At 45.0% G+C, this 24,605-nt stretch overlaps 2 protein-coding genes across 4 annotated transcripts in view; both read right to left on the bottom strand.

The window, feature by feature from the left end:
• Nucleotides 1-24,605, bottom strand: part of CDC14A (cell division cycle 14A) — a 250,286-nt gene that overhangs the window by 25,432 nt on the left and 200,249 nt on the right. Inside the window, exon 17 of one of the 3 annotated variants that reach the window (XR_013384557.1) lies at nt 23,127-23,743. The exons of 1 other annotated variant lie outside the window; for it this stretch is intronic. Coding sequence is in view for 1 of the 2 variants with exons in the window: in XM_077905612.1 (XP_077761738.1) it covers nt 23,729-23,743 (15 nt within the window). In the remaining variant the exon portion in view is untranslated. Of the gene's footprint in view, nt 1-23,126; nt 23,744-24,605 lie in introns of those variants that run through there. One more of the 3 variants, XM_077905612.1, reaches the window with a different exon arrangement.
• Nucleotides 18,335-21,704, bottom strand: GPR88 (G protein-coupled receptor 88). The gene has a single exon (XM_077905618.1). It carries the CDS (start codon nt 21,583-21,585, stop codon nt 20,431-20,433), a length of 1,155 nt encoding a protein of 384 aa, XP_077761744.1. The 5' UTR covers nt 21,586-21,704; the 3' UTR covers nt 18,335-20,430.

Genomic DNA, 24,605 nt, shown 5'->3' with positions numbered 1-24,605 from the left:
ATTTATTTTGTAAGTCTAAAAGTTATTCTTTGAAAGTTTAAAGAAACTTGACCAGAAGACAATACAAAAATACTGGTGCTTGAATGTCAAATATTACCATATGCATAAAATTACATATTTCAGGGTAGTATGAGTTTTCAATGTTAAGTCATACTAAACTCTTTGGTCAAAATAAGCACACCTGGCATTAGCAGTGTAGCCATAGCTTTCTGATGTCAATAAAAACAAAATTGGCAATTTGGGAGTAAATCATGACAAGGTTTTGATGCCTTCGTTTTAAAATATTAATGAAACACTTCAAAACATTGAAGTGTCCAGATTCTCAGATATTTGATGCATTTGTGCTTCGTGTGAGTTTTGTTTAATTGTGTGTGGGTTTTTTCAATGAATGTTTGGTGGCATATTGCAATCCTCGAACACATGGTCATCTTTATTGTATTGGTGATTTGTACATTTAGCACTAGCATTAGAACAAGTTCTATCAGCAAGCAATATTTTCAATTAGTAAATAAGATTTCAAAAATCATGTAAGAATGGGTTGAAGCTTGCTGAATATAAAAATTGAAATTCAAGTCACTGTAGTTCTTTTTGTGTGAGCCTAGATGCTAGCATTTTATTAAATGATTTTATTAATCAAATAAATGATTTTATTAAAATGTTAAATTGCAAAACAAATCATGTCATCTGCAAATAAAGATAGTTTTTTCTTTCCCAATCTGTATATATTTTATTTCCTTTTCTTGTCTTATTGCATATCATATTCATGCATGTTCATTTCCTTCTGAACATCTTTTTACTAGTCATAATCCTTTTTCTTTTAATGGCCACATCTTTATTATTATTTATTAGTTACTGTGAACAATTTGACTTAATTCACTATAATTTGATTTAATGTGTTTCATTTGTTTTAAGGTGTTTATAAAGCTACACTTACACTTCAATCACTGAGTTCCAGCAATTGTAGCAAACCAGCATCTCTGGGGTGAGTGATCCATCAGGGAAATGACAAACTGAAATGCTCATATTACTGTGGGATCTAATTGGTCTAAACAATGGCTGGGGAGGCACATTTGCAAGAGGGGTCCAGTTCTATAAGAAACATTTCAGGGATCCCTGGGTGGCGCAGCGGTTTAGCACCTGCCTTTGGCCCAGGGCGCGATCCTGGAGACCTGGGATCGAATCCCACGTCAGGGTCCCGGTGCATGGAGCCTGCTTCTCCCTCTGCCTGTGTCTCTGCCTCCCTCTCTCTGTGTGTGTGACTATCGTAGATTAAAAAAAAAAAAAAAAAAAAAGAAACATTTCATATTCTATCAAGATAAATAATTACTTATTTATTCTAAATGGATATCTGATAATATTCACCTCCACTGATCTTGCAGACGAAAATCCCAAAACACAATGTTTCTGCTTTAAGAACAATTGGAAAAAAAACTTTCACTTATATGATAAATTTTGCCTAAATTGTATTCATTTGAATAAAATGTTACATGTCCACAGGAAACAATCAAAAGTCAGTATTTTTATAGTAGAGGAAGTGAGTGTTCTTGAGGTCTAACAAGGTATAGTATAGGCAATTTCTTAATTTGCTTTAACCTAGGACTGCCTCTGTGTGTGGGGGTGTGGGTGTGGGTGTGGGTGTGGCCATTTTATAACCTTCCCTATGAGGCTCTATCTTTACACAGAGAACTTGACTTTCTGCATCCTTCAACACTATAAGTTAATGCTTATTTTTATACACTAGTAAAATGCACAAACTCTCTTTTTCTGAAGTGTAATACTAATGAAGTTACTTTGCTGCTTAAGGTGATACACAAGACAGAACTTGTGATAAACAACACAGTTGGAAAAAATACATATAATTGTTAAGGAGAGTGTAGCTACTCTTGAATTCAGGAAAAGGGAAGTAAATTATGTTTCTTTCTCAAGGGGACAGATCTGGAAAGTCCTACTACCATCTCAAATAATCTGCTTGCAAATTTCAAAACAAAAGACAGGAGGAAATTACAGGCTGTCACTTTTATTTACAACTTTCTTCCAACCAGAGCCTGCTTTTACAGTGCTACATCTGAAACTAATCTGTGTGGGAAGGTCTCAGAGGGATGGCCAGCCAACTGGCACATTGTTGCCAGAGCTGCGGATGCCATAGCCACTATCAGGTATGGACTCCAATCAAGTAACCCAAAGCATCTACCTTAAAAAAAATCATTGTGCAGAAGACAAGCAGCAATGAGGGGAAGAGGGGGTGGGAGAAGGAGGAAATTATGAAAATACATTTTTACAATCCAAAATGCAATTGAAATTCCAGTCTTAATCAAAAACAGTAACAGGCTCTGCTAAATACCCACAAAAGCCTGCTAAAAATATGTGAAGTTCATCCAGAGTTCAAATCTCAAAATTATTTTTATTTCCCAGCTTAAGCCTATCAAAACTGCCATGAAGCCTTTAGTTGTTTTAGTGAGAAGATTGTACAAATGGACTAATATATTATATCACAAAATGAAGCCAGAAGCTAAAGAAACTTGACAAACCTTTCCTTGCCTTTCTACTGAAGGTCCAGAGCACTGAGTTTGGAGTCACCAATCACTAATTTAAGCTTACTGGCTTCCTGACAACTTCACAGAACTTTCCTTTCTGAACCTTTAAAATGAATTGTGCTCAGGCCACCACACTGCCTTGAATAGAATAAACGGAATAATTGCTTTCTTCTCACTGTTTTATGGCTGGTCTGGATCCTGCATAAGCCCTCTCCATGGTCAGACTTACACTTTTTGTATTTACCCTAAGGAGATGGAAATGTATGTCCACAAAAACCTGCACACAGGTGTTTATAAGCAGTTTGACTCATAATTGCCAAAACCTGGAAGCAGCTAAGATGTCCTTCAGTGGTGAATGGATAAACTGAATAAACAACAGAATATTATTCAGCACTAAAAAGAAACGAGCTATTGAACTATAAAAACACCCAGAGGGGTCTTAAATGCATATTGCTAAGTGACAAACACCAATCTGAAAAGACTAAATGTTGCATGATTCCAATCATATGACGTTCTGGAAAAGGCAAAACAATGAAGACAGTAACAAAATCAGTGGTTGCCAGGGATTTGGGGACGGATTAGAGGGTTAAATAGGACGAGTACAGAGGATTTTTAGATATTTGTCCAAACTCGTAGAACACTCAACACCACAGTGAACTACATGTAATGTAGGGTATACGGGAAATCTCTGTACTTTCCCCTCAATTTTGCTGGGAACAAATGGAAGTACTAGTTTCAATTCTTTCAGACAATACTTATGGCTAAATTTGGCTAACCTGAAACTGAGAGGAATTGTCAAGCCTGAGGCTGGGATCCATTGTTGAATTATCCTTGAACGTGCATGCCATTTCATTTTGATATAGTAAATGTCTCATGATATTGTTACTAAGTATCTATCTTTCTAGTTTATAATAGCTACCCTTTATTTAGTGCTTATTATATGTCAGGTATTGGGCAAAATTATTATTCAGACACTACAAAAATCCTATGAATTACTGTTTTTATGCATTAGACAATGAAGCTCTGACATGTTATCTAACTTGCCCAAGGTCACACAGCTAATAAGTGGTGAAGCCAGTGACTATTGGACTTATAAGCCAGTGCTTTTAACCACTGTCCCACCTGTCTTTTTTTTATTTTTATTTTTTCAGGTATCAACTCATAGAAGAAAGAATAATGGCTTTCTCAAATCGTGTTTTAGTTTGCCTGCAATATGAAAACCAGTCTGTTAATTAGCTTCATTGTCAGAAATGTTATCTTTATGTGCTGAGGTAGTTTGTGCTAATTTGCTTCAAAGGGAATAAATAATAGCACCTTTACTCAATGAAATATTATTCTCTGGTCACCGGTGTTCAGAAGAACCCCTAGAGATTAGCAACCAAACACATGTACAGGAGTCATAAAGCTTCAGAAGAATTAGTAGACAAAGAGATTATGTTTGAAATTTAACCCACTGTCTCAGGTTTGGAAAGTATATAAGACATTAACTCCACATTAATTCAAACTACAAATAAAGCACACCAAATCAGAATTTTGAATTCAATAATAGATATGAATGATAAATAAATGGGAGTAACTATAACTAAAGAAAGCCCTCCCATTTGGACTCCACTATGTAGTACTTGCTTATAATAGCCAGATGCCTCCAATCATCCTCATATTTAATTTTTAAGAAAAATTTATGCTGTACCATAAATAAGTGACTGTAATGTTTGCTTACTGAAGTGTGACCGGCTTGCTTACTCTCTTGGCACTCATTTTCCTGCTTCTCGGTCATTATTTTGCAGAGATGTTCTGGGAAAGGTGCAGAAAGTCAAGTATGGTCTCTGAGGATCATAGTCTACAGTGCCAAACACTGACCACGGACCAATGAAGATAAAGACAGTCAAGAGTCTATTTGATTAAAAAAAAAAAAAGAGAGTCTATTTGATTATGTGTCAAGGAGGCCATTGGAAACTTTGACAAAGGGAATTCACAGAAATAGCGGAGGCCAGATTGGAAAGTGTTGGGAGTGGGGGAGGACTGAGAAAGCAGATTCAGGGAGTACAGACTACTCATTTAATAATTTTGGCTGTTAGGACAAAGATTTGAGCGTGTTAAAATTCTGTGGAACAGAAGCCAGTGAAGAAGAATCAAAGGTAAAGGAGGAAGAGAAAAAGAGCTGACAGTTCCTGGTGTCCAAGGTGATAGGAAGGACTGTTGCTTTTGGGGCTCTGGTAAAAATCCATTGCAGCTGGGGAAGATTATAGGAAAAACTCTCTACTCCAGGGCAGAGGGCAGGAAACCTGATGGAGCTAGAACTACAACTGGGAAAGAGGTAGGAGCACTGGAAAGGTGACACCCCCAAGACCCAGCAACAGAGTACCTGCTGAAAACTGAAGCTTCATCAGAACAGAAAACCCGCCTTACCTCCCACTCAAGATTAGCAAACACTGAGTAAAAAAACAGTGGAATACCATTGGGAGATTTGCAAGAGCATGGAGACAGGCCCACTGTGGGTTCAGTGCAAAAGGAGGACCTAAAGCTGAGGATGGAGCAAATATTGTGGATACCCACTGACAAAGCAGCACCACCCCCTTGCCCCGCAGAAACACGAGGTAGCACCGCAGAGGCATTTGAGGCCTGCGGGTGCAGAGGGCAACTATAGGAACAGTAAGCCTCAACCTTACTTATTTAGTTAGGTCCTAACTAAATTAATTCAAATCCCCATGCCAAAGGCCTAGCAGAAGGAAAGAGATGCCCCTTTCCAAGTATAAAACAATCTGCTTCAGAATCTCCTGTCTTATAGCTTTTAACAAAATATTAGGAAGCAGGGATGAGCTCAGTGGTTGAGCATCTGCCTTTGGCTCAGGGTGTGATCCCAGGGTTCTGGGGTCGAGTCCTGCATCGGGCTCCCCACAGGGAGCCTGCTTCTCCCTCTGCCTCTGTCTCTGCCTCTCTCTCTCTGTGTGTCTCTCATGAATAAATACAAATCTTAAAAAATATATTACAAAGCATAGGAAAACCACACACTGCCAAGAGACAAAGCAATGCTGAAACTGAAAGCTCAGTGGTTAAACTCTCTACTAGAAAAGATGGACAACATGCAAGAGCAGATGGATGATTTCACTGGAGATGGAAACCACAGGAAAGAAAAGAGATGATTCTGGGGTGAAAATACACAAATCTTGGGGATTGTTGGTGAGAAGGGGAGAAAGGACAGAGAATGAGGAGTTAAATAACTGCAATGCAATTTACCAAAGTAGAAAATGCACAAAATATAGTTTGGGAAGGAATTTTCATTATTTCAGATTTAGACAATTTGAATTTAAAGGTTGGTGGAACACCTAAGTGTATATATTCAATACCAGTGGTAAACAGAGGTTTTAAATTCCGGAGAGACATCTGGGCTAAGACCAGCAGGATATGGATGGTTGCTTGAATCACTGGTAGGGATAATATCGCTCAAAGACATAGAGGGCACTGAGAATATAAAAGTGCCAAGACTGAAAACACTGAGAGAACCAGCATTTAAGGGGTGGGTAGGTGAAGCGAAGTCACCAAGGAGACAAAAGAGGAGCAGAAAGAATGACAACAGGGTAAAATGCTTCCAAGAATTTAAGTGAGATAAGTGATCGCTATATTTGGCAACAAAGATGTCACTGGTAAGCAAGAGTCTGGTGAATCGAGAAAGTGGGTTGGGTGAACAAAAGAAAATTTTCTCTTCTTAGAGAAAATACCTCTTTCAGGAAGCTTGGCTACCAAGGTAAAAAGAGAAATAAAGCAGGAGCTAAATGGAGATACCTTACCAAGAAAGAATTTGTTTGCTGTAGAATCAGCTTGAACATATTGAAGTGCTGGTGTGAAGGATCCAGGCTGAAGACACAGGAGGGGGGGGGAGGGGACTGACAAGATGGCTTCAGTGAAGAGATCAGTGTCCCAGTATCAACTGACTCTTTCATGCTTCCAGCATTTATCTAGTGTCTAGTATGTAGTAGGTGATGAGTCATTGGACAAGGCATTGCCCTTGCCTTCAAGGAATTTATGGCCTATAGCAGCATATGGAATGGTAAACAACGAAAAATAATGCTAAGTAGCAAGATAAAAGCTATAGCTTAATCCCAGGGAGCTAGGAGAGCATTTAGGGAGGGTGTCTGATTCAGTTTAAGGACGAAACAATTTCCTGAAGCCAGAAAATGTAGAGAAAGAGGAGCAATTGCCTGATTTCTAAATGAATGCTATAATTTGTGATGTTCAAGAGGCTAAGAAAAGCATCGATCATCCTAGGAATGAGTTCCATGGGACTGAGCCATGGTGAATAAGACGTGCGTTGAGGGGTGAGAAGATGATGTTGGAGAAAGGACCAGATCATGAAGAGCTATGTAAGCCATGCCAAGGTCAAGTAGCTAGTCATCAAAGTGTTTTGCCTGAGAAATGCAATGATCAGTGTTAAGTTTAGAAAACTCACTCTAGCTGCACAAGGAGAATTTGACAGAGAGCAAGAGTCCCCTTAAGATGACTTAGAATGAACAGGGAGGTGATGAGGTGGGAGCTCTGAAATAAGGCTGACACTGGAAAAATAAATTCCAAATCAGTTTGATAGTTGACTCAAACCTGAAGATGGTAGATTCACAATAGCATTCATCCTTGTGATTGTGTGATTCCCTTCATGAACATTTGTCAGCCTACATACAGGAAAGCCAACATTTGGATGGCATGACTGGGTTCAAGCCAGTGAGCACAAAGGAATACAATGGGTCAAGCTGAGATGAGGGCTTGTCAAGGGGGTTTGAAGTGACAGACCAGGTTGTCTAAGCCAGATCAGAAAGAAAGTGAAGGCAGAAGAGAGGGCTCTTGGGAAAATATGGAGAGTTTCAGGAATGGAGGAAAGTTTTCATAAAATCAAAGAACGTGTATAGACATAGTATTCAAGGAGAGATCTGGAAAGACATAAGATTGTGGCCAAAGACAAGCTTCTTTGAATGTTAAGATTTTGTTGCAGGTGATAACAAGTTTCAGGACACGGCCATTGGGCTGAGTGTAGTGTAGTATTGCAGGGTGAGCAATCACACCAGAGACTGGCCTGAAAATAAAAACAAAAAAAATATTTTAAATGTGACATGTTTATTGTAATAGAACACTTGATTTGAAACCTTAACTCTGTACTTCTCATCTCTTCAATTTTTTTTTTGTTTGTTTATTTATGATAGTCACAGAGAGAGAGAGAGAGGCAGAGACACAGGCAGAGGGAGAAGCAGGCTCCATGCACCGGGAGCCCGATGTGGGATTCGATCCCGGGTCTCCAGGATAGCGCCCTGGGCCAAAGGCAGGCGCCAAGCCGCTGCGCCACCCAGGGATCCCTCATCTCTTCAAAGTGAAAACTATTCTTTGAAAAAATGGTGATGATGTAAGCAATCTTTTTAATGGTAATGTGTCTTCCTTTCTTTCTTTCTTTCTTTCTTTCTTTCTTTCTTTCTTTCTTTCTTTCTTTCTTTCAAGATTTATTTAGTTATTGAAAGAGAGAGAGAGTGGGAAGGGGTAGAGGGAGAGACTATCCAAGCAGACTTCTGCTGAACATGGAGCCTAACATGGGGCTGGATCTCAGGAGCCATGAGATCAGGACCTGAGCCAAATCCAAGTTTCCAACACTCAACTGACTGAGCCATTCAGGTGCCCCTTGATGTAACCAATTTCACAGAGTGGCACAAGGGGTTGCTTGCTGCTTCTCCCAGGAAGCTTTCTGTGGAGGCAAGTGTGTTTTCACCTAGAACGACTCTTTGGAAGCTTCTGGGCCTCCCGTTTCCACGTCAAGGATAGAAGTAAAGTGAAAAGTGGAAATATGGCCATCAGCTCGGAGTTTGCAGACTGCTGCCTGGATGGCACCTGGAGTTCACTTCTCTCTCCTCCAGCTCCCCGCCCAGCATCGCTCGATTAACTTCTACTTATTATGCAGGACTTTTAAATGTCACTTTCTTAGGCCTTTACTGACACCCAAACCAATTTAGTTCTTCCATTAATGAATGTTCATGGCACTTCCCATTTTGTTTCTTGGCCCTTTTCCCAACTGTAACGAGAGAATGTGTAGTTATTTATCTCGTGTTTCTCTTCCCTTCCTGGACCTAAGTCCCCTGGAGGTAGGGACTGTGGCTGTATAGTTTGCATAGGTATACGTCGTCTCATAATAAATTACTGGAACCAAAAATGGAATAATTATGCCTCCCCTTATGTCTGTGGGGAGAGTCTAAAGAAGAAATCACTACAATGTGTTCCACTTGGAAGCAAAGCACATTAAAACCAACTGAAACTGATTCTTGACTGCTGGCTCTGACATCATCTCTGCAGATGAAGCCTGGACAGCCCTGCTAACAACCCACGTGACATAAATGCATCAAGGTGGGGTCTATTTTTAGCTACAGCAAATTACCATTCCTTTATGCTTTCAGGTTTTCATCTTTGCAAATGAGTTCTCTTGTTCTTAACATTTTTCAGAGTAAAGTAAGCCTGATTGCTTTTACGAAGAAAGAAAACAGTCTTTAAGGCAGAGAGCATTTCTCCTTTAATCTCCGCCCCAGCTCAGAGGTTCAAAGAGCCTTTACTGGGCTGCTTGATGCTATTCCTGAGAATAGGGATGGTCTTTCAGACTTTTTGTAAAGACACTGCAAACTCACACTCACAGGGGAAACTCGGCCCAAAGAGAACAAAACAAAAATTTGGCTCTGAGTCTGGGACATGATGTTCCACAATGACACAATTGATTAATAAGAAATTGGCATCATAGAACTATGGATTTTTAAACCATATTTGTAAATATGCTTGTATCATATAAAAATGAGCTATAGGCTCCCACCAAAGATGCGGTTTACCTAACGTCTTGAAAATGAGGGTGTGCTTTGTACAAGTCAGGTCACTTCCTGCTTTAACAAGTGATGTAGACAAGGTCAAAGTTACTGGCTACAACATGGCATCAGCACAAATGAGCTGTCGCACAGAGAGAATCCTATTTCCTGGTGTTGGGGAGTAGAAAGACAACGGAGGGCCTGTAGATCAAGTAGAGCGATGCAGGGAGGGCATGTGTAGCTTTTTAAGCATATTGAAACATTTGAAGTATAATTCTCTATTTTTAAAAATATCATTTTCTAACACACACACTAAAAATTGAAACCTGGTATACAGTTTTTGGTTTACAAGGATATGAAGAAAAAGTTTCAGAATCACTAAGGAGGCCCAAAATATTTATGTTCAGTCAAGGAAGGCATAGGCCTAAAAAGGCCAGTCATAAAGTTGGCCCAAAAGTAGGATAGGTAGAAGGAGTATGATCAGCTCAGTTCAATTTCACCTTTTACCTCTTTCTCCCTATTTTAGCTTTACTCTTTTCAATCAAACACACCGTGTACAGTCCTGTTTCCATGTATTTGGTGGGCAGAACTCCCCCCAAAGATGCCGCGTCCTAATTCCTGGAATACGTGAATATGTTCATTAACAAGACAAAGGTTACTCTGTATTAAGATTAAAGTTAAAGAATTTGAGGTGAGATTATCCTGGATTACCTGGTTGGGCCCAATCTAATCTCATGAGTCCTGAAAAAAGTGCCATGAAGGCAGAAAGATGGGTCAGAGATAGACAAAAGGATGAAACTCACCATCGATGGCTCTGAAGATGGAGGAAGGAGACCAGGAGCCAGGGAAAATGACAGCCTCTGGGAGCTGAAAATGGTCCTCAGTTTACAGCCAGCAACAAAACACAGACCTCATTCCTACAACTGCAAGGAGCTATATTCTGCCAACAACACAAATGAGCAGGAAATGGATTCTCCCTACAGTCTCCAGGAAGGAACGCAGCGTGCCAACACTTTGATTGTAAGTAACCTGGTGAGGCCGTACTGAACTTCTGAACTGCAGAACTGTAAAATAAGAAGCTTGAGTTATTGCAAGCCACAAAGCTTCTGGTAATTCTTATAGCAACAATAGAACACCAATACAATGCCTCTGCCACCTTTCTCCGTGTTTGCGATACCATTCCCTCACCCGCATTCTTCTAAATCCCACATTGTCAGTGAAGGAATCCTGACCTCGTGGATCGCTCCCTGCTCTGTTCTACTTTGTCGGCACATATTCTTAAGGGAGCTAGTTATTTGTTCATACCTATGTTCTAGCTCCATAGGGAGATTTTTGAGACCCTTAAGAACAGGATGATGTATTAACTGTGGTCCATTGCAATAAAGGCCACAAATCCTTTCCCTGCTAGTATCTACACTCTTGCAATGTGGCTTGGAAGATAGTCCCACCAAAAGATGGATTATATTCCTCTACCCCTTGCATCTGGGTTGGTCCTATAACTTGCTTGGTCAGTGTACATTAGCAAATATAGCAGTAGCAGTCACATGACTCTGAGATCACCATCAGGTGAACAAGCTTGGGCTAGCCCAGCCAACCGTTAGCTAGTCGAATGTCAGACAGGTGTGTGGACCATGGACCGCCAGCTCATGGCAGACTCAAGAGTGGGTTGAGCTGACCAGAAGAAGAACCAGTCAAATGACCCCATCCAGTTTTCTAACCCACAGAATCATGAGCCAATGAGTCACTGTTGTTTTAAGTCACTGGGGGTAGTCTGTTAAACAGAAAAAGCTAATTTATAGGTAATTCAATGTTCTGCATTGAGCTGTTGGTAAATAATTTTGCATGGTGCTCATGATGATGAGGATAGTGACAGCCATGACAACAATGACAATAACAATGACAAAGATAATAAAGAAAGCCATATTGGCTCCGAGTAAAACAGGAAGGTAAGTTGCATCATTTCCATATTCTCATACCAGGAAATGCCAGTGCTTATAAATTGAGAAGTTTCAAATTTTTTGTTCAAATAAGTTGGAAAGCACAGTGTCTAAAGATTTTAGGTTATATACACTACAGTCTATTATTAGTTTCCAACAATTCCAAAATAGCTCTGTACTAAGCTTTTGTATTGGCAACTTTTAGTATTTCAGTCTTTCTCTCTCATTGTGTCAAAACATTAAAAGGAGCCAGATTGTCAGTCTGCTGTGCCAGTTCTAAACATACAAGTAGACTTTGGTTAAAGTCTCTTGGGACTTTGTCACATGAGAAACTCAGCCAGGAATTTTCATCAAAGGTAGCTCTTTTTTATTAAGATTTTATTTATTTATTCATGAGAGACACACAGAGAGAGAAATGGGCAGAGGGAGAAGCAGGCTTCCTACAGGGAGCCCGATGCAGGACTTAATCCCAGGACCCTGGGATCACAACCTGACCCAAAGGCAGACATTCAACCACTGAGCCACGCCGGTGCCCAGTAAAGGTACCTTTTACATAGGAGCCAATAGTAGTTCATCTCTCATCCAAATAATCTCTATCGCTCAACTCACAAAAACAGTCTTCGAGTGTCATACATAGTCATAAGTGAACTGAGTAGCACATAAAGCCCTGATATGTAGCTTGAGTAGTTTCCAGTACAATGTACTTCTTCAGCCTACAGCCCATCAAAATGTTTGAGAATGAAGTAGGAACAAAGAGGAGACCAACAGAGAACAACAGGGCACAGTCACCCAAAATGTGGCATAGTCACATTCCAGTGCCCAAGGAGGGACATCCCTGGTCACCTAACCTTGCTTCTCTAGGGCTGTTGTGGGTAAAGTTTTTGCCAAACACATTCTTTCTGATTATCATTCGAAATATTGTAAGCCCAGGGCAACAAAGGTTTTGTCACCTCCAAGCAGAAGAAATATTATGTAATCCTAGAAAGTCTATTTGAAAGGCATCTCAGATTTGATCTGATAGAACTTCCCACATAATACAGACATCCTTTCCAGAGTTAGTCCTCCACACCCTACTTGAATTCCTCAAGTGTTAGGAAAATCACAATTTCCTGAGACAGCCCATACTATTTTGAGCACCTATAATTGAGATGAAGTTTTTTTTCTCATATTAAACTGAAATCTATCTCCCTCCCACTGAGCCAAATTTTACTTCTCGAACTGCACACCATACCACCATACATGTTTTCTCCCTCCCCTGCCACCGGGTGCTGTGTTTACAAGCCCAGGCTTTGGAGTCAGCCGCCAGATTGGTGGTCAATTGTCAGCTCTTTCCCTCGCCAGCTGGGCCAACCTGAGCCAGTCTTCCTCTCAAACAATCGGCATTTTCAACTATAAAACTGGAGTCGTAATACCCGCTTTGTAGGATTATTGTGAAAATCAGATAAGGTAACACATATAAAGTACATAGCACAGTTATCAGTATGGTATCAGTAAGTGGAAGCCGGCATGATTACTCTGAGAACCTTCCACATATTTAAAAAGAAACTTATTTTTCCATAATGTCTTCTCTTCTCCAAACTGAGCATCTCCTTCTTCAAGTATACTTTGGAACATGGCAAAAAATATTCTTTCCCTGATCTAGATACTGCACTTGTTTACAGCTTAGGTTCGCATTTAGTGTCCAACTTAAATGATACCTGGTTAACACTCCCTGCTGCAACTGGCCGTTTACCTATTGCCAGAAACCAGGGTGGATTTCCTCTAGTTGATAAAACTGGACAGAAAGCAGGTCCATGGTGCATCTGGGCAACTCCACCGTAAGTCTGCTTGTCCCTCCTGACGGCAGCCTGTTTCCATATCGTAAGGTATATGCTTTTGGAGGAGAATGCCTTCTTGTCGTTGTCTGGTCTCCAAGAGAAAACAGTTTTGCTGGTCCTGCTGCATCTTCTAGTCCACCTCTTGGGGGTAAAGTGAAGTAACTGATGAATAGGCAATAGCCATTAGCCGGGTTTCTCAATGGGGAGGAGCTAATTTAACGTCATGAGCCCAAGAAATGTGATCTGCTTGGCCTTCCCTCTCCACAGGGACCAGTGAGAGCTAGTTAGCCTGCTTATTCCAAAGACTAGGTGGGCAAGGAGGAAGTCAGCGAGCTCATTGTGGCACTCACACGAACTTGCATTCTCCTACCTGGACTTTATATTATAGGGATGACGTTGCCCTTCATCATTTGTACATTTCATGTTCTTATTTATTTCATGGTCAGTGAGTGAAGAGGGTGCTATTTGCTGGCCACCTGCAGGCCCCAGTATGTTCTGACCATAATCTGGAACAATCCCACTGAATGAATGCTGACGGCTGAGGAGGTCGGGAGGTGGAGGGGGCTGCGCTAGCCTCCTGGCCTGCTCCTCCCCAGCAGCAGTTCTCTTTTCTACAGTCAGAAAACCACCACGAGAGGGATAGAAACAGAAAGAGGCCTGGGAGATTGCAGTTTTTAACATGCTCCATCTGTTCACTGTCTAAAAGCTAAGTAATAAGGGTCACAGAAGATCCTATTTCAGCCCAACAGACTTAAAATAAATGACTTCTAGACACTGGAAGTTGTTACTGACTTTAACCCGCAGTCAGCCAGAAGTTCTGAAAAAGAGGTAAGATCCACCAAGTGGGTAGAGAGCAGCATAAATGGCAAACCGTCAATCACGTACATCAACGAGCACTGGATAGACTTCTCCTGATGAATTTTTTTTAATGCCAGATATTCACAGCTCAGCTTCCTTTAGGGGTGCCCATGTGACTACTTCTAGCCTCTTGAGGGAGAAGTCCCTTGTGGGAGCTTCTTGGAGTTTCCTTTCTAAAGAAAAAGAGAGACAAGCAAGAAGAGTCTTTTTCCCTCTCTTCTGTGCTATTATGTGATTACAACAGCCATGTTGGAGCCATAAAGCAACAAAGACTGAGGTCGACGGAGTAGAAGGATGCAGAGAACCCAGGCCCTTGAAGACTTCAGGTTGCTACTTAACAAATTATGGAGTTACCTACCTGTAGACGTCTCGTTTATGATGATGAGATGCAATCATTGTTTAAGCCATTTTTAGCTAAGTAGTCTGTTACTTGTAGTGAAGATATTTTCTCCCCCCATCTTTTCTTTGGAGAGAGAGAGACCCTGGAGGCCGGGGGGAGAGACAGAGGGAGAGGGAGAGATAGAATGTCAAGCAGAATCTCAAGCAGACTCCACCCCCAGTGTGGAGCCCAATATGGGGCTTGATCTCATGACCCTGAGGTCATGACCTGAGCTGAATCTAAGAGTCATATGCTTAACCAACTGAGCCATCCAGGCACCCCATAGTGAAGATATTCTAATTGCTACAGGCATGAGTGGCAAATGTTATCTATCAATAGGCCCCTCTTTAAAACATCTTTCTCCTGCTTACACTTTTTAAATATAGTATATATACCACACACATAGATATATGTCAGTATGTATTTCTGGCTGTAATTATGCACAATTAAGTGTGCATAGGAAAAGAAATTTTAAAAAGAGTAGATAAGCACAATAAAATGTTAGGGTGGTAATCTTTGGTAAGTGAAACTTTGGAGAATATAATCTCTTCTATGTTTCTATATCTTACAAATTTTCTATGAATATAGACCTTTATCTTCATACAGAAAAAACTTATTTTCATAAAGTAAAACTTTCATAAGGGCAAATTTTTTAATTCAATCATGTTGGTTTTTCATAGAACTTTCATGTGGCTAAAAGAAGAATATCTGTACAAAGGAGGCGATGTAGTTTCCTACTACCTGAGAAGAGAAAAATGAGAAATGGGTCTAATTTATACAAGAAAAGATAAAAAATTAAACACTTGCTGTTTAATAAAAATAGCACAGAGCTAGACTGGATAATCTCCAGGTCTACCATCCAGTGAACTGACAAAGAAAAGTAAAAACATTCCCACAGTTATTTCTCCAGGGATTCTAGCAAAATAGCATAGTCACTGATTAGCAATGTCTAAGGATTTTAGAAATCAAAAATACATAGTTTTTCTATGCAAGGCCCTGCAAAATAATTGTATGTATAATTACTGAGTATTTGTTCAGAATACCAAAAGAACTTGGATAACAAGAGTGTAAATCTCCCCCGAATGACAGCACTGACAGCTTGTGATTTATGCACATGGTTCACCCCTACATTGCTACTCTGGGATATCCTTTTGCAAGGGTATGTAATTTATGCTTGGGTCTGTTTCATTAAGGGAAAAATACACGTGTGAGGGAAAGAACCAGATCTTTTTTTTTTTCTTTCAAAATTACTCTTTTTTAACTATAAACATATATTAATTTTCTAACATATTTCAGGTAACTGCTTAGTAATAGATAAAAGGCAGTATATGTTCTAACAAAAAATCAAAGGAATGAAAAATAAACCAAAACCTAGTTTTGGGGGGGGGGGTTAAAGATTTTATTTATTTATTTATTCATGAGAGAGGCAGAGACACAGGCAAAAGGAGAAGCAGGCTCCATGCAGGGAGCCCGACGTGGGACTCAATCTCGGGTCTCCAAGATCACGCCCTGAGCTGAAGGAGGCACTAAACCGCTGAGCCACCCGAGCTGCCCTAAAACCTAGTTTTGAAGACGACACACATCTTATGACGAAGAGAAGAGACAAGAACAAAGCAGCCCAGGAATTCTGTGGAGGCAGAGCTTATGGCTGGGGAATGGGGGTGGGCAGGGCTTTCATGAGGACCTAGAAACTAAGTGAACCTCTGGGAAGGAAGGATGAGGATTGGGTAAGTGAGGAGACTCCAAGACACTCCAGGAAGCGCTCTGAATGAACAAGGCTCAGACACAGACCATGGGGCACCTTTGATGTCAATGTATGGACCAACCAGGCTACGGCGAAGGATGCCAGGAGGAGCGAAAGTAATCGGGGAGATTAGGGAATAGTCACACCGTGGAGGGAATTGCACACCCCAATGAAAACTCCTGATTTCATCCTATAGCACAGTGCTGACTTCCCACGCTCTGGAGTCAGACAAAAGGTTTAAGCTCCAGCTTTTCTGTTTAATTGTTACATGACCTTAGGCACATTAGCTACTTTTCTTTCCTTACTTTTTCATTCCCTTCCTTCTTTTCAGCTTGCTTTCTTTTTTTCAGAATTTGGCTTTACTTTTTTCAACTTTCACTGCGAAAGTTTGCAAATATGCACACGAGTCACGACACCCGTGTAACACGCCCCACGTATGCATCATTGTTTCACCTCCACAGTTTCCACTCCCTCCTCAGCATCCCCCCAGGCCTGATAGGATTCCTGGGATAGGTCCCTGGGAGCACCTGGTTAAGGAATTCCTGCAGGTGGGAGAAGCTAGGAAAGGCTACCTGAGGAGGACCCCCGTGAAAGCAGTATCCACCTTCGACTTGAGACACGTGGGTCCCAACCTGGGTTTCACGCTTTAAAGGGCCTGCTCCCACCCACCTCTGGTCATTCTCCTTTCCGGAGGGAAAGAAATCCCAAGGAAAGGTCCTTGCCTGCAGCCTGTGCCTCCTCAACAAGTCCTGGTATGGTACCTGGAACCCTGGAATTTCCTGTCTAAATGTCTTGGGGCCATCTCTAGGACATGCTCTAGCAGGTGGCTGGTTGACAGGTGGATGCAGGCAGAGCTTAGACCTGTGGGGCTGAGGCTGCTCACATAGGTGTGAGGCCCCTAAGGTACCAAAGGAGAGAGTAGAGGAAGAGAGAAAGGGTCCCCCCACCCCCACCTTTGTTCCTACAGACCAAGAACTCCCATCTGGAGCTCCATTCTTGCCCCACAACCTACAAACGCCTCTGAAAGTAAGTGCCATCTACAATTGTTCTCAAACTTATGCAACTGATGTCTTTTGTCAAGTCAGCTCCCAGGACCGCCAAAGAGCCAGATGAGCATCGTCTGAGTGCCTGGAGGAATGGAATAAAGTTGACACGTGAAAGAGCGAAGTTGATCGATATGGTTGTCATCAGAAGGACAGGGATGCATTGGACCAGGAGGCCCAAGCAGACCAACATTCTCTTGGTGAGCAGATCTTTTCCAGGGCTTTCTCTATCAGAAAGTTAGAGCCTTATAGTGTTTAAAACAAAAACCACCTGTGGATGCCTTTGTGTGACAGAGTTAATGTTTATGAACGTACTTCATTTTGGAGGGAAGAAGTGCTAGGAGTAACTAACACCTGTTACATCCTAGAATTTAACCATTAAAGTGCAAGGGGGAGGGAAGTGGGGGGGGTTAGACTGCGGGTGCTATATGTATTAACAGGCATATACCTAAAGCAGAAAAGTAGAAAAGGCAAAGTAGGGCAGCCCACAACAGCAATTAGGATATTTTATTCCTGAGTGGATAATATGTGGTTTCATTTAAATAAGAACACAATCTCCATTAACTTAATTCGTAAAAGCAATAACTCCAACACTCCAGCTATTGCCCTGGTAAGGCATTTTTAGACACATCATTGCTACTTCGAAATTAAAAGTGAATCAGTCCTGTGGAGTTAATTACCAGTAAATATAACCTAAAGGAGGTCTCCCAAATGGCACCGAGCCAGCCTAAGGTGGTTCTCAGTGTTCACCAGAAACGCTGGAAGATACCGGGTATTTGAAAAGCTAAGTTCATATGTGTCGCAAGTGCTTTGGGGAACAGCAGGAGCAATCATTTGCCACATCCACAGTGAGAAACAAAAATAAAGGGCTGATTAAAAGAAGACCACTTCAATAGAGATTTAGAAAAAGTGCCCCCCCCCACCCCGCCCCACCGCCCCAAAGCAAGCTCTCTGTTGCTGTTGCAACCTATTCCCTAATTCAGTTATGTTTACAGAAAGCAAATCATATCCATTTCCTTTTAATGCTGGCATCCGACCCTATTTGATTATATAAGGTAGAAATAATTTGAGAAACTAAAAATAAAATTAAGCCAGAACGAAGAAGTTACCCTCATCACTACTGCTGTGGAATACAGTGTCCTCTGCTACAGTGTTCTCGAGGAGATATACAAGAAGACCAGAGACAGAAGAAAAACACTCAGAGAGATAGTTGTCTGAACTTTAATTAAATATTTGAATCATAATTAAATCTTTGAATCAAGGAAAATGGGAATAGATGAAACCTTAGTGAGAGAAAAACGGTACATGCACAAAGGGGATAGATTAATAAAATGACTGCTGACCTGTTATTGGTAATGAACATAATCTGTTTCGTTTTACTACAAACATGTCTAAGTTTCCTGCACCTCCCATAATTATTCAAGTGCCCTAGTAAGTGCAATTATTCAAATGCACGCATGTTCCCGCTGTCCTAACTTACACAATGTTCAAGAGTGCAACAGAGCAAGCTGTTCTTTGTTCTGAACCACACAGGCAGGTAATTGAGGTTGCTCGGCCCCAGATTTGATGTAGTTAGCAGTCATGATGCTAATAGATGATTATCTTAAATTACTTTTTTCCCCACCTTAATTTTATGAAGTGACTTCACATGATTTTGCATCTCAGCTATTTCTAAATAAATTCGGTAAACCAAAGACCAGCCTTGAACCGTACATTTTAAGACAGATTCCCACTGGAACTGTTTGCTATATATAACGGAGTCTATTACACCTCTTTCAACAGACACAATATTAACGTCGAGTGTCGTGGTCATATGTATATGAACTACATAGAAAACAGTGTTGCTTTCTAATGTGTGGCTTGTCTAAACCCTAAAAGAGCACAGACCGCTTTACAGAGCCAAAACCATGATTATTGATCCATCTTGACTGTGGTTCCACTTGCAAGATAAAGTCCCAACTGGGAGTTTCTCATAAATTGGGTCAAGACAAGAAAGGTAGGTAGCCAGGGTGTCTCTGTGTCTCTTTTCCAAGAATTGAAGGCCACTTCTCCTGGTGTCTGGAAGAAGTAAAATGTCCTTGTCTAATGGGTATTGCTTTAGTAAACCACATGCCCAGTAAGTTCTAGCATCTAGGAGCATGCAATAGCAGCTAACGTTAGCTCTGCAGTCATGGCATTATTAGTGTTTAATTATAGCATGTGCATTGAGATATTTTAAATGTTAAAGAGAAAACAGAAGGATTCATTCTCCTTAGCAACCATTATAGTACAGAATGTTCAAAGCTGCGATCACACTCATAAGGCAAGTAAACTGATTACAAATGAAGGTAGCCACACGTGTGCATGCTATAGGAAACATGAAACTGGCACCTAAAACACCCCTTCTGTGTCTTCACAATTCCATGGCTGGCTCAGACCGTCAATGGGCACAATGGGAAATCCCCGCTTTAACCCGCTGTGCCCGTGTGGAGTCTTAGACGTGCGAACACGGGGCTCAAGTAATCGATCTGTTTTCTCTTTTCTCACTGGCTAACGGCCCGACTTTATAAAAACCCTTTTAAGAATAAAGGGCTTGAGGTCTTGGCGGCGGCTCCTGCTGGCGGGCACATCTGCGGCTTCGCTCCCCAGGGTAGTGCGGGCTGCGGAGGACGGAGGCTTCGTCCACGACCAGCTACTTCCCCAGCGGCTCCCGGAAGGCCGCTCGCTGCGGCGGTACCGGCCGCTCTGGCCCGCGCGCTGGTGCTGGTGCGGGAGGCGAGGGGCGCAATCCAGGCCTCGCAGGGGGCGCAATCCAGGCCTCGGAGGGGCGCAATCCAGGCCTCGCAGGGGGCGCAATCCAGGCCTCGGAGGGGGCGCAATCCAGGCCTCGCAGGGGGCGCAATCCAGGCCTCGGAGGGGGCGGCAATCCAGGCCTTATCGCGGCGGGGGGGACCCCGCAATATAGGCCTCGGAGGGGGCGCAATCCAGGCCTTATCGCGGCGGGGGGGCCCCGCAGTCCAGGCCTTATCACAGCTCCCTTCGCAGGACAGCGCGGAGATAAATGAACCTGTCCTTTTTTAAAAAATGTCAGTGTAGCAAGTCCTTGAAGTTTCCGGTGTTTCGACTTCAGGATTTCTCTAAAACACAGAAACAGAGGCTAAAACTCGGGTGTCTGCGCACAGGGGCCTCGGGGAGCCCCTCGGGGGAGGCCTGGGGTCCCGGGCGCCGCCGTCGCCGCGGCTCAGGGCGGGGCCTGCCGGGGTCCTGGCGGGGTCCTGGCGGGCGGGGGCGGGGGCGGGGGGCGCCCTCCGGGGCCCGGCCGGGTCACCAGTGCTGGCCGGCGGCGCGGGTGCCCAGCTGCGCCTGGGACACCGCGGGCACCGCCGTGGCGGCGGCGGCGGCGGCGGCCGCGTCCCCGACGCCGGGCAGGACGGAGCGCACGGAGCGGCGGAACTCCTCGTTCCTCCAGGTGTAGAGCAGCGGGTTGAGCGCCGACAGGGCGCAGCACAGCAGCCAGCTGGCCGCCTGCACGCCCCAGGGCACGGGCAGCGAGAAGCCGCTGGCCAGGCTCACCCAGGCCAGCGGCTGCGTGGCCAGCAGGAAGACGCAGCAGAGCAGCAGCACCGACAGGCCGCTGAGACGCCGCTGCGCCCGGCGGGGCTGCAGCGCGGGCGGCAGGGGCTGGGCCTGCGCCGGGTGCGCCGTGCCGCCGGGGCCCGGGGCGTGCGGGGCGCCCGGGAAGGCGGCGGCGGCGGCGGCGCAGCCGGGCAGCTGGTGCAGCAGGTGGAAGTTGAGGACGCTGACCCGCTTGACGCTGACGCGCACGCGGCGCACGATGCCCAGGTAGCAGTGCAGCAGCAGCGCCGTCTGCGCCAGCAGCGCGGCGGCCGCCAGCAGCGCGGGGTAGTGCAGGCGCGGGGGCGCGGCGCCGGGCCGCGGGGCCCAGGGCGGCAGCAGCAGCACGAGCGCCAGCGCCAGCGCCCAGGACAGCGCCAGCATGCCCGCCGTGTGGCGCCGCTGGTACAGCGCCTGGTAGGTGGCGGGCGCCCGGGTGATGAGCAGGTAGCGGTTCAGGGCCACCAGGCAGTGGGACAGGAGGGACACGGTGAGCCCCAGGCCCAGCAGCCCGCCCCGCAGCAGGCGGTAGCTGCCGCCCGCGCCGTCCCAGCCCGCGGGGGGCTCCGCCGCGCCGGCGGGCAGCAGCCCGAGCACCGCCTCCTGCGGCATCCAGAGGGCGCACACGCTCAGGTCGGCGGCGCAGCCGTTCACGATGAAGGCGTTGCTGGTGGTCTGCAGCTTTCGGAAGGACGACACGAGGTAGATGACCATGCCGTTGGCCAGCGTGCCCCCGATGGCCAGCCCCGAGTACAGGAGGGACACGGGGATGCGCCGGCCCGCCCACGACTCCTCTTCCTCGCAGAGCAGCAGCAGCGAGCCCCCGGTGGTGGAGGACGTGGACGCGGAGGAGGAGTTGGTCATGCTGGCCGGCTCTTCGCACCTCGCCGCCAGCCTCAGCTCCGCCCGGCGCGGCCCATCCCGACAGCCGCCCGCACGGAGGGCGCGCACGGCCCCCGGGCCCTGCGCCGGCGACGCGGGGGGCGGACTAGCGGCCTGCGGGGGCGGGGGCGGGGGGCGGGGGCCGCGTGGCCGAGGACGGGTGCCCCCTCGGGAGTGGCTCCGGCGCGCGGGGACAGGCCCCCCCGGGCGGGGCGGGCGGCGGGGGGCCCCGGGACGGGGCGCCGGCAGCAGGCTCCTGTCGTCCCCGAAGCACGCGCACACGCACGGAGTGGCGGCCGGACGGCGCCCGCGGTGTCCAGAAGGCAGACGCCGCCCAGCCGGGGGCAGCGCCGGGGCGCAGGGGGCGGGGGTACCTGACTCTGGGGCTGGTCCTCGGCGGGCGGTGGCGGAGGCAGGGGCGCCCGGAGACACCTCCTCACGGCCGCGTCCGTGGTCCCCGCATCGGCAGGAGACGCTGCGCCGGCGTCAGGGCCGGGAGCCGGGGCCCGCGCCTCCCCGGCGGCGGCCGCACGCTCGGCCCCGGGCAGAGGGCAGCAGCCCGCGGGCGCGGGGAGGCCTCCGGGCGGGCGGCGCGGCAGGAGCGCGGGCGGGCGCCGGGCTCGGGCGCGGCGGGAGCGGAGCTGCGGGGAGCGCCGGCGGCGCGCGGAGCCAGGGTGCTGGCCGCGGTGCTGAACCCACACGGAGCGCTCTGGTGCTCAGCTCTGCATCACCCAGGGAAAAAGGCAGCCTTGCCACGCTTGGCATGAATTATTCAATAGCTTCTATCTTGTGAAAGGGAAAAAAAAATACCTTGTTCAGAAAGTGCTGTAATTAACAAGTTTCTCTGCCTTGTCTTTTCTCTCTCTCGCCCAATCACCTTATTTTTCACCCTGCTTCATTTTTCTTCCCTTCATCCTCTTCCTCTCATCAGTGTTGGAATAAAACGTAATACGCTCCTGATCTATTTCGTCCTAGCCTCATGCGTTCCGTGGGCAAGATTTTTCTGAGGGATGACTATACTCCCATTCCCAGGGCTGATCTCTTCCATCCCACACTTGCAGAGAGAATTACTTTATATTCCAAATGAAATTCTTTTTTTTTTCCCCTCCCTTTGGTAAGGTGGGACATGGGTAATTATCCACAGAAAATCCCCGAGCCTCCACTTAAATCATAACTTTGATTTTATTCTCATCACCAAACTCCTTTTCAGAGTTTGGCTTGTGTTCAGGAATGAAATGGTTAGAGGGTAAAAATGAAATGGTCAGGTGAAAAGTAGGTGTCAGGGAGAAAAAAGAAAACCTGAATAATCCAGTGTCGATGACACAATGACTCTTTACTTGAGAACTTTTTTATTTTATGGCCTTAGATGGAGATTTGCAGTCAGATGTTGGCAACTTCTTTGATGCAACCACTTACTTAACCATTCCGCATGGGAAATTTTCCATAAAAGCCACCCTTCCCTCCCCTTGCCCCCCAGTAAATCCATTTTTGCTGTGAAAATCGTTTATTTGAAAACTTAAGTCAGTATGGAATATGGTAAGAGCGCATAATGGAAAAAATGAGCCGTGGAGTTTCGGGACACCTGAGTTCTAAGCTGAGCCTCCACCAACTGGCCTTGTGATGGATCGTTTTGTCATCTTGTCAAATAAGTTTTCACTCAGTGACTTCCAAGGCCCTTCCTTTTCAGACTTTCTGTGAATCCTCACACATAAATTTAACATTTCTCCTCCCTAGGTCTGACACTAGAAACGTTCCTCTCTATCTAACATGTGCCATAGCCCTGGATCCTATGGTAGGAGTCCTCTCCCGGCTGTCTGTAAGGTGACATTTCAGAATGGAGAGCAAGACGCACTTCCTCTGCTGTCCTCTCTCCCTTTCCATGAAATGGTATTAGTTAGTGACTGTTAACAACTCTAATGGGGTTAGAGCTAAGCATGACTTGATGGGTTTAGTCCTTTTAGGCAGTAATTAAGTGGAATTAGTTGAGTTGGAGGATTAAAGAGATGAACCAGGGATTTGCTTTTCGAAGGACTGAAGGTTCAGATGTCAAGTTCATTGATGTTGAAGAGAATTTGCTATTGTCCTTCGCCTGGAGTCATTTGTCTTTCTTGTGTCTCTGAGTACATCAAGCACAGCACGCCTGCAAGAGATTCCTCTAATTATTTATAGTTAAAATCTGTGCTTGAAATAAAAATTTCCTCTCACATCAGGGGGGTATCTGATTTCCAGGTCCCTGGCCCCCTGCTGCTGCCTTACCTGTTGCCTGTGGGAACAAGCAAAATCCCTGCTGAGAGGCTCTGGTGCCTTTTAATCACTCACATTTCTGTCAAGTCTATGCCTTTCTTCTTTAGCCCATGCCTGGCAGGGGGCAAGTTTTTGTTTGTATTTGGTGTGGGTTTTGTTTTAATCTATAGAACAATAGTACAATCTATAGTACAATAGGGTGAAGGGTTTTTTCCTCTCATTCCCAAAACCAGGGCAATGCGTGGCATGTGGAAGGTTCTCAATAAATAAATAATCAGTGAGTGGATGGCTGTATAAATGATTTCTTTTTTCTTTTTCCTTTTTATTCCATGGTGAAACGGTGAGTGATTTTCACAACCCCCTCTTTCCTCCTACCCCTGGCAGGAACTTGGCAAGGGTCAACCACCCTTCTTATGTGTGTCCAGTCTCTCTCTACCCACCACTGGTGGCTTTCCTTTGGCTTCAAAAGTGCCAGCTTCACCACAACCTAATAAACACTTCCCCTGCGCTTCATCTCCTCAAGCTGCCTACACGAGCTCACTCCCTCTCCTGGCAGACACGCTCTGCTTTGACCTCCTTTTCTCCCACCGAATGCCCAGCCCACACCACTTGTGCTCTCACCCTGAGACACTTTCCACCTGGCTGAAGTTCTACTCATACACAAAATTGCCTACCGGACACTGCTACTTGGGTGCTCTGTGGGCATCTCAAAACCTCAAATGTCCAAAACAGGTCCCTTCATCTTCTTTCCAAACCAA

The sequence above is a fragment of the Canis aureus genome, chromosome 8 (assembly GCF_053574225.1).
Source record: "Canis aureus isolate CA01 chromosome 8, VMU_Caureus_v.1.0, whole genome shotgun sequence".
Lineage (NCBI taxonomy): Eukaryota > Metazoa > Chordata > Mammalia > Carnivora > Canidae > Canis > Canis aureus.
Note: the sequence above shows the minus strand (reverse complement) of the source record. Positions and strands in the feature narration are given on the sequence as shown.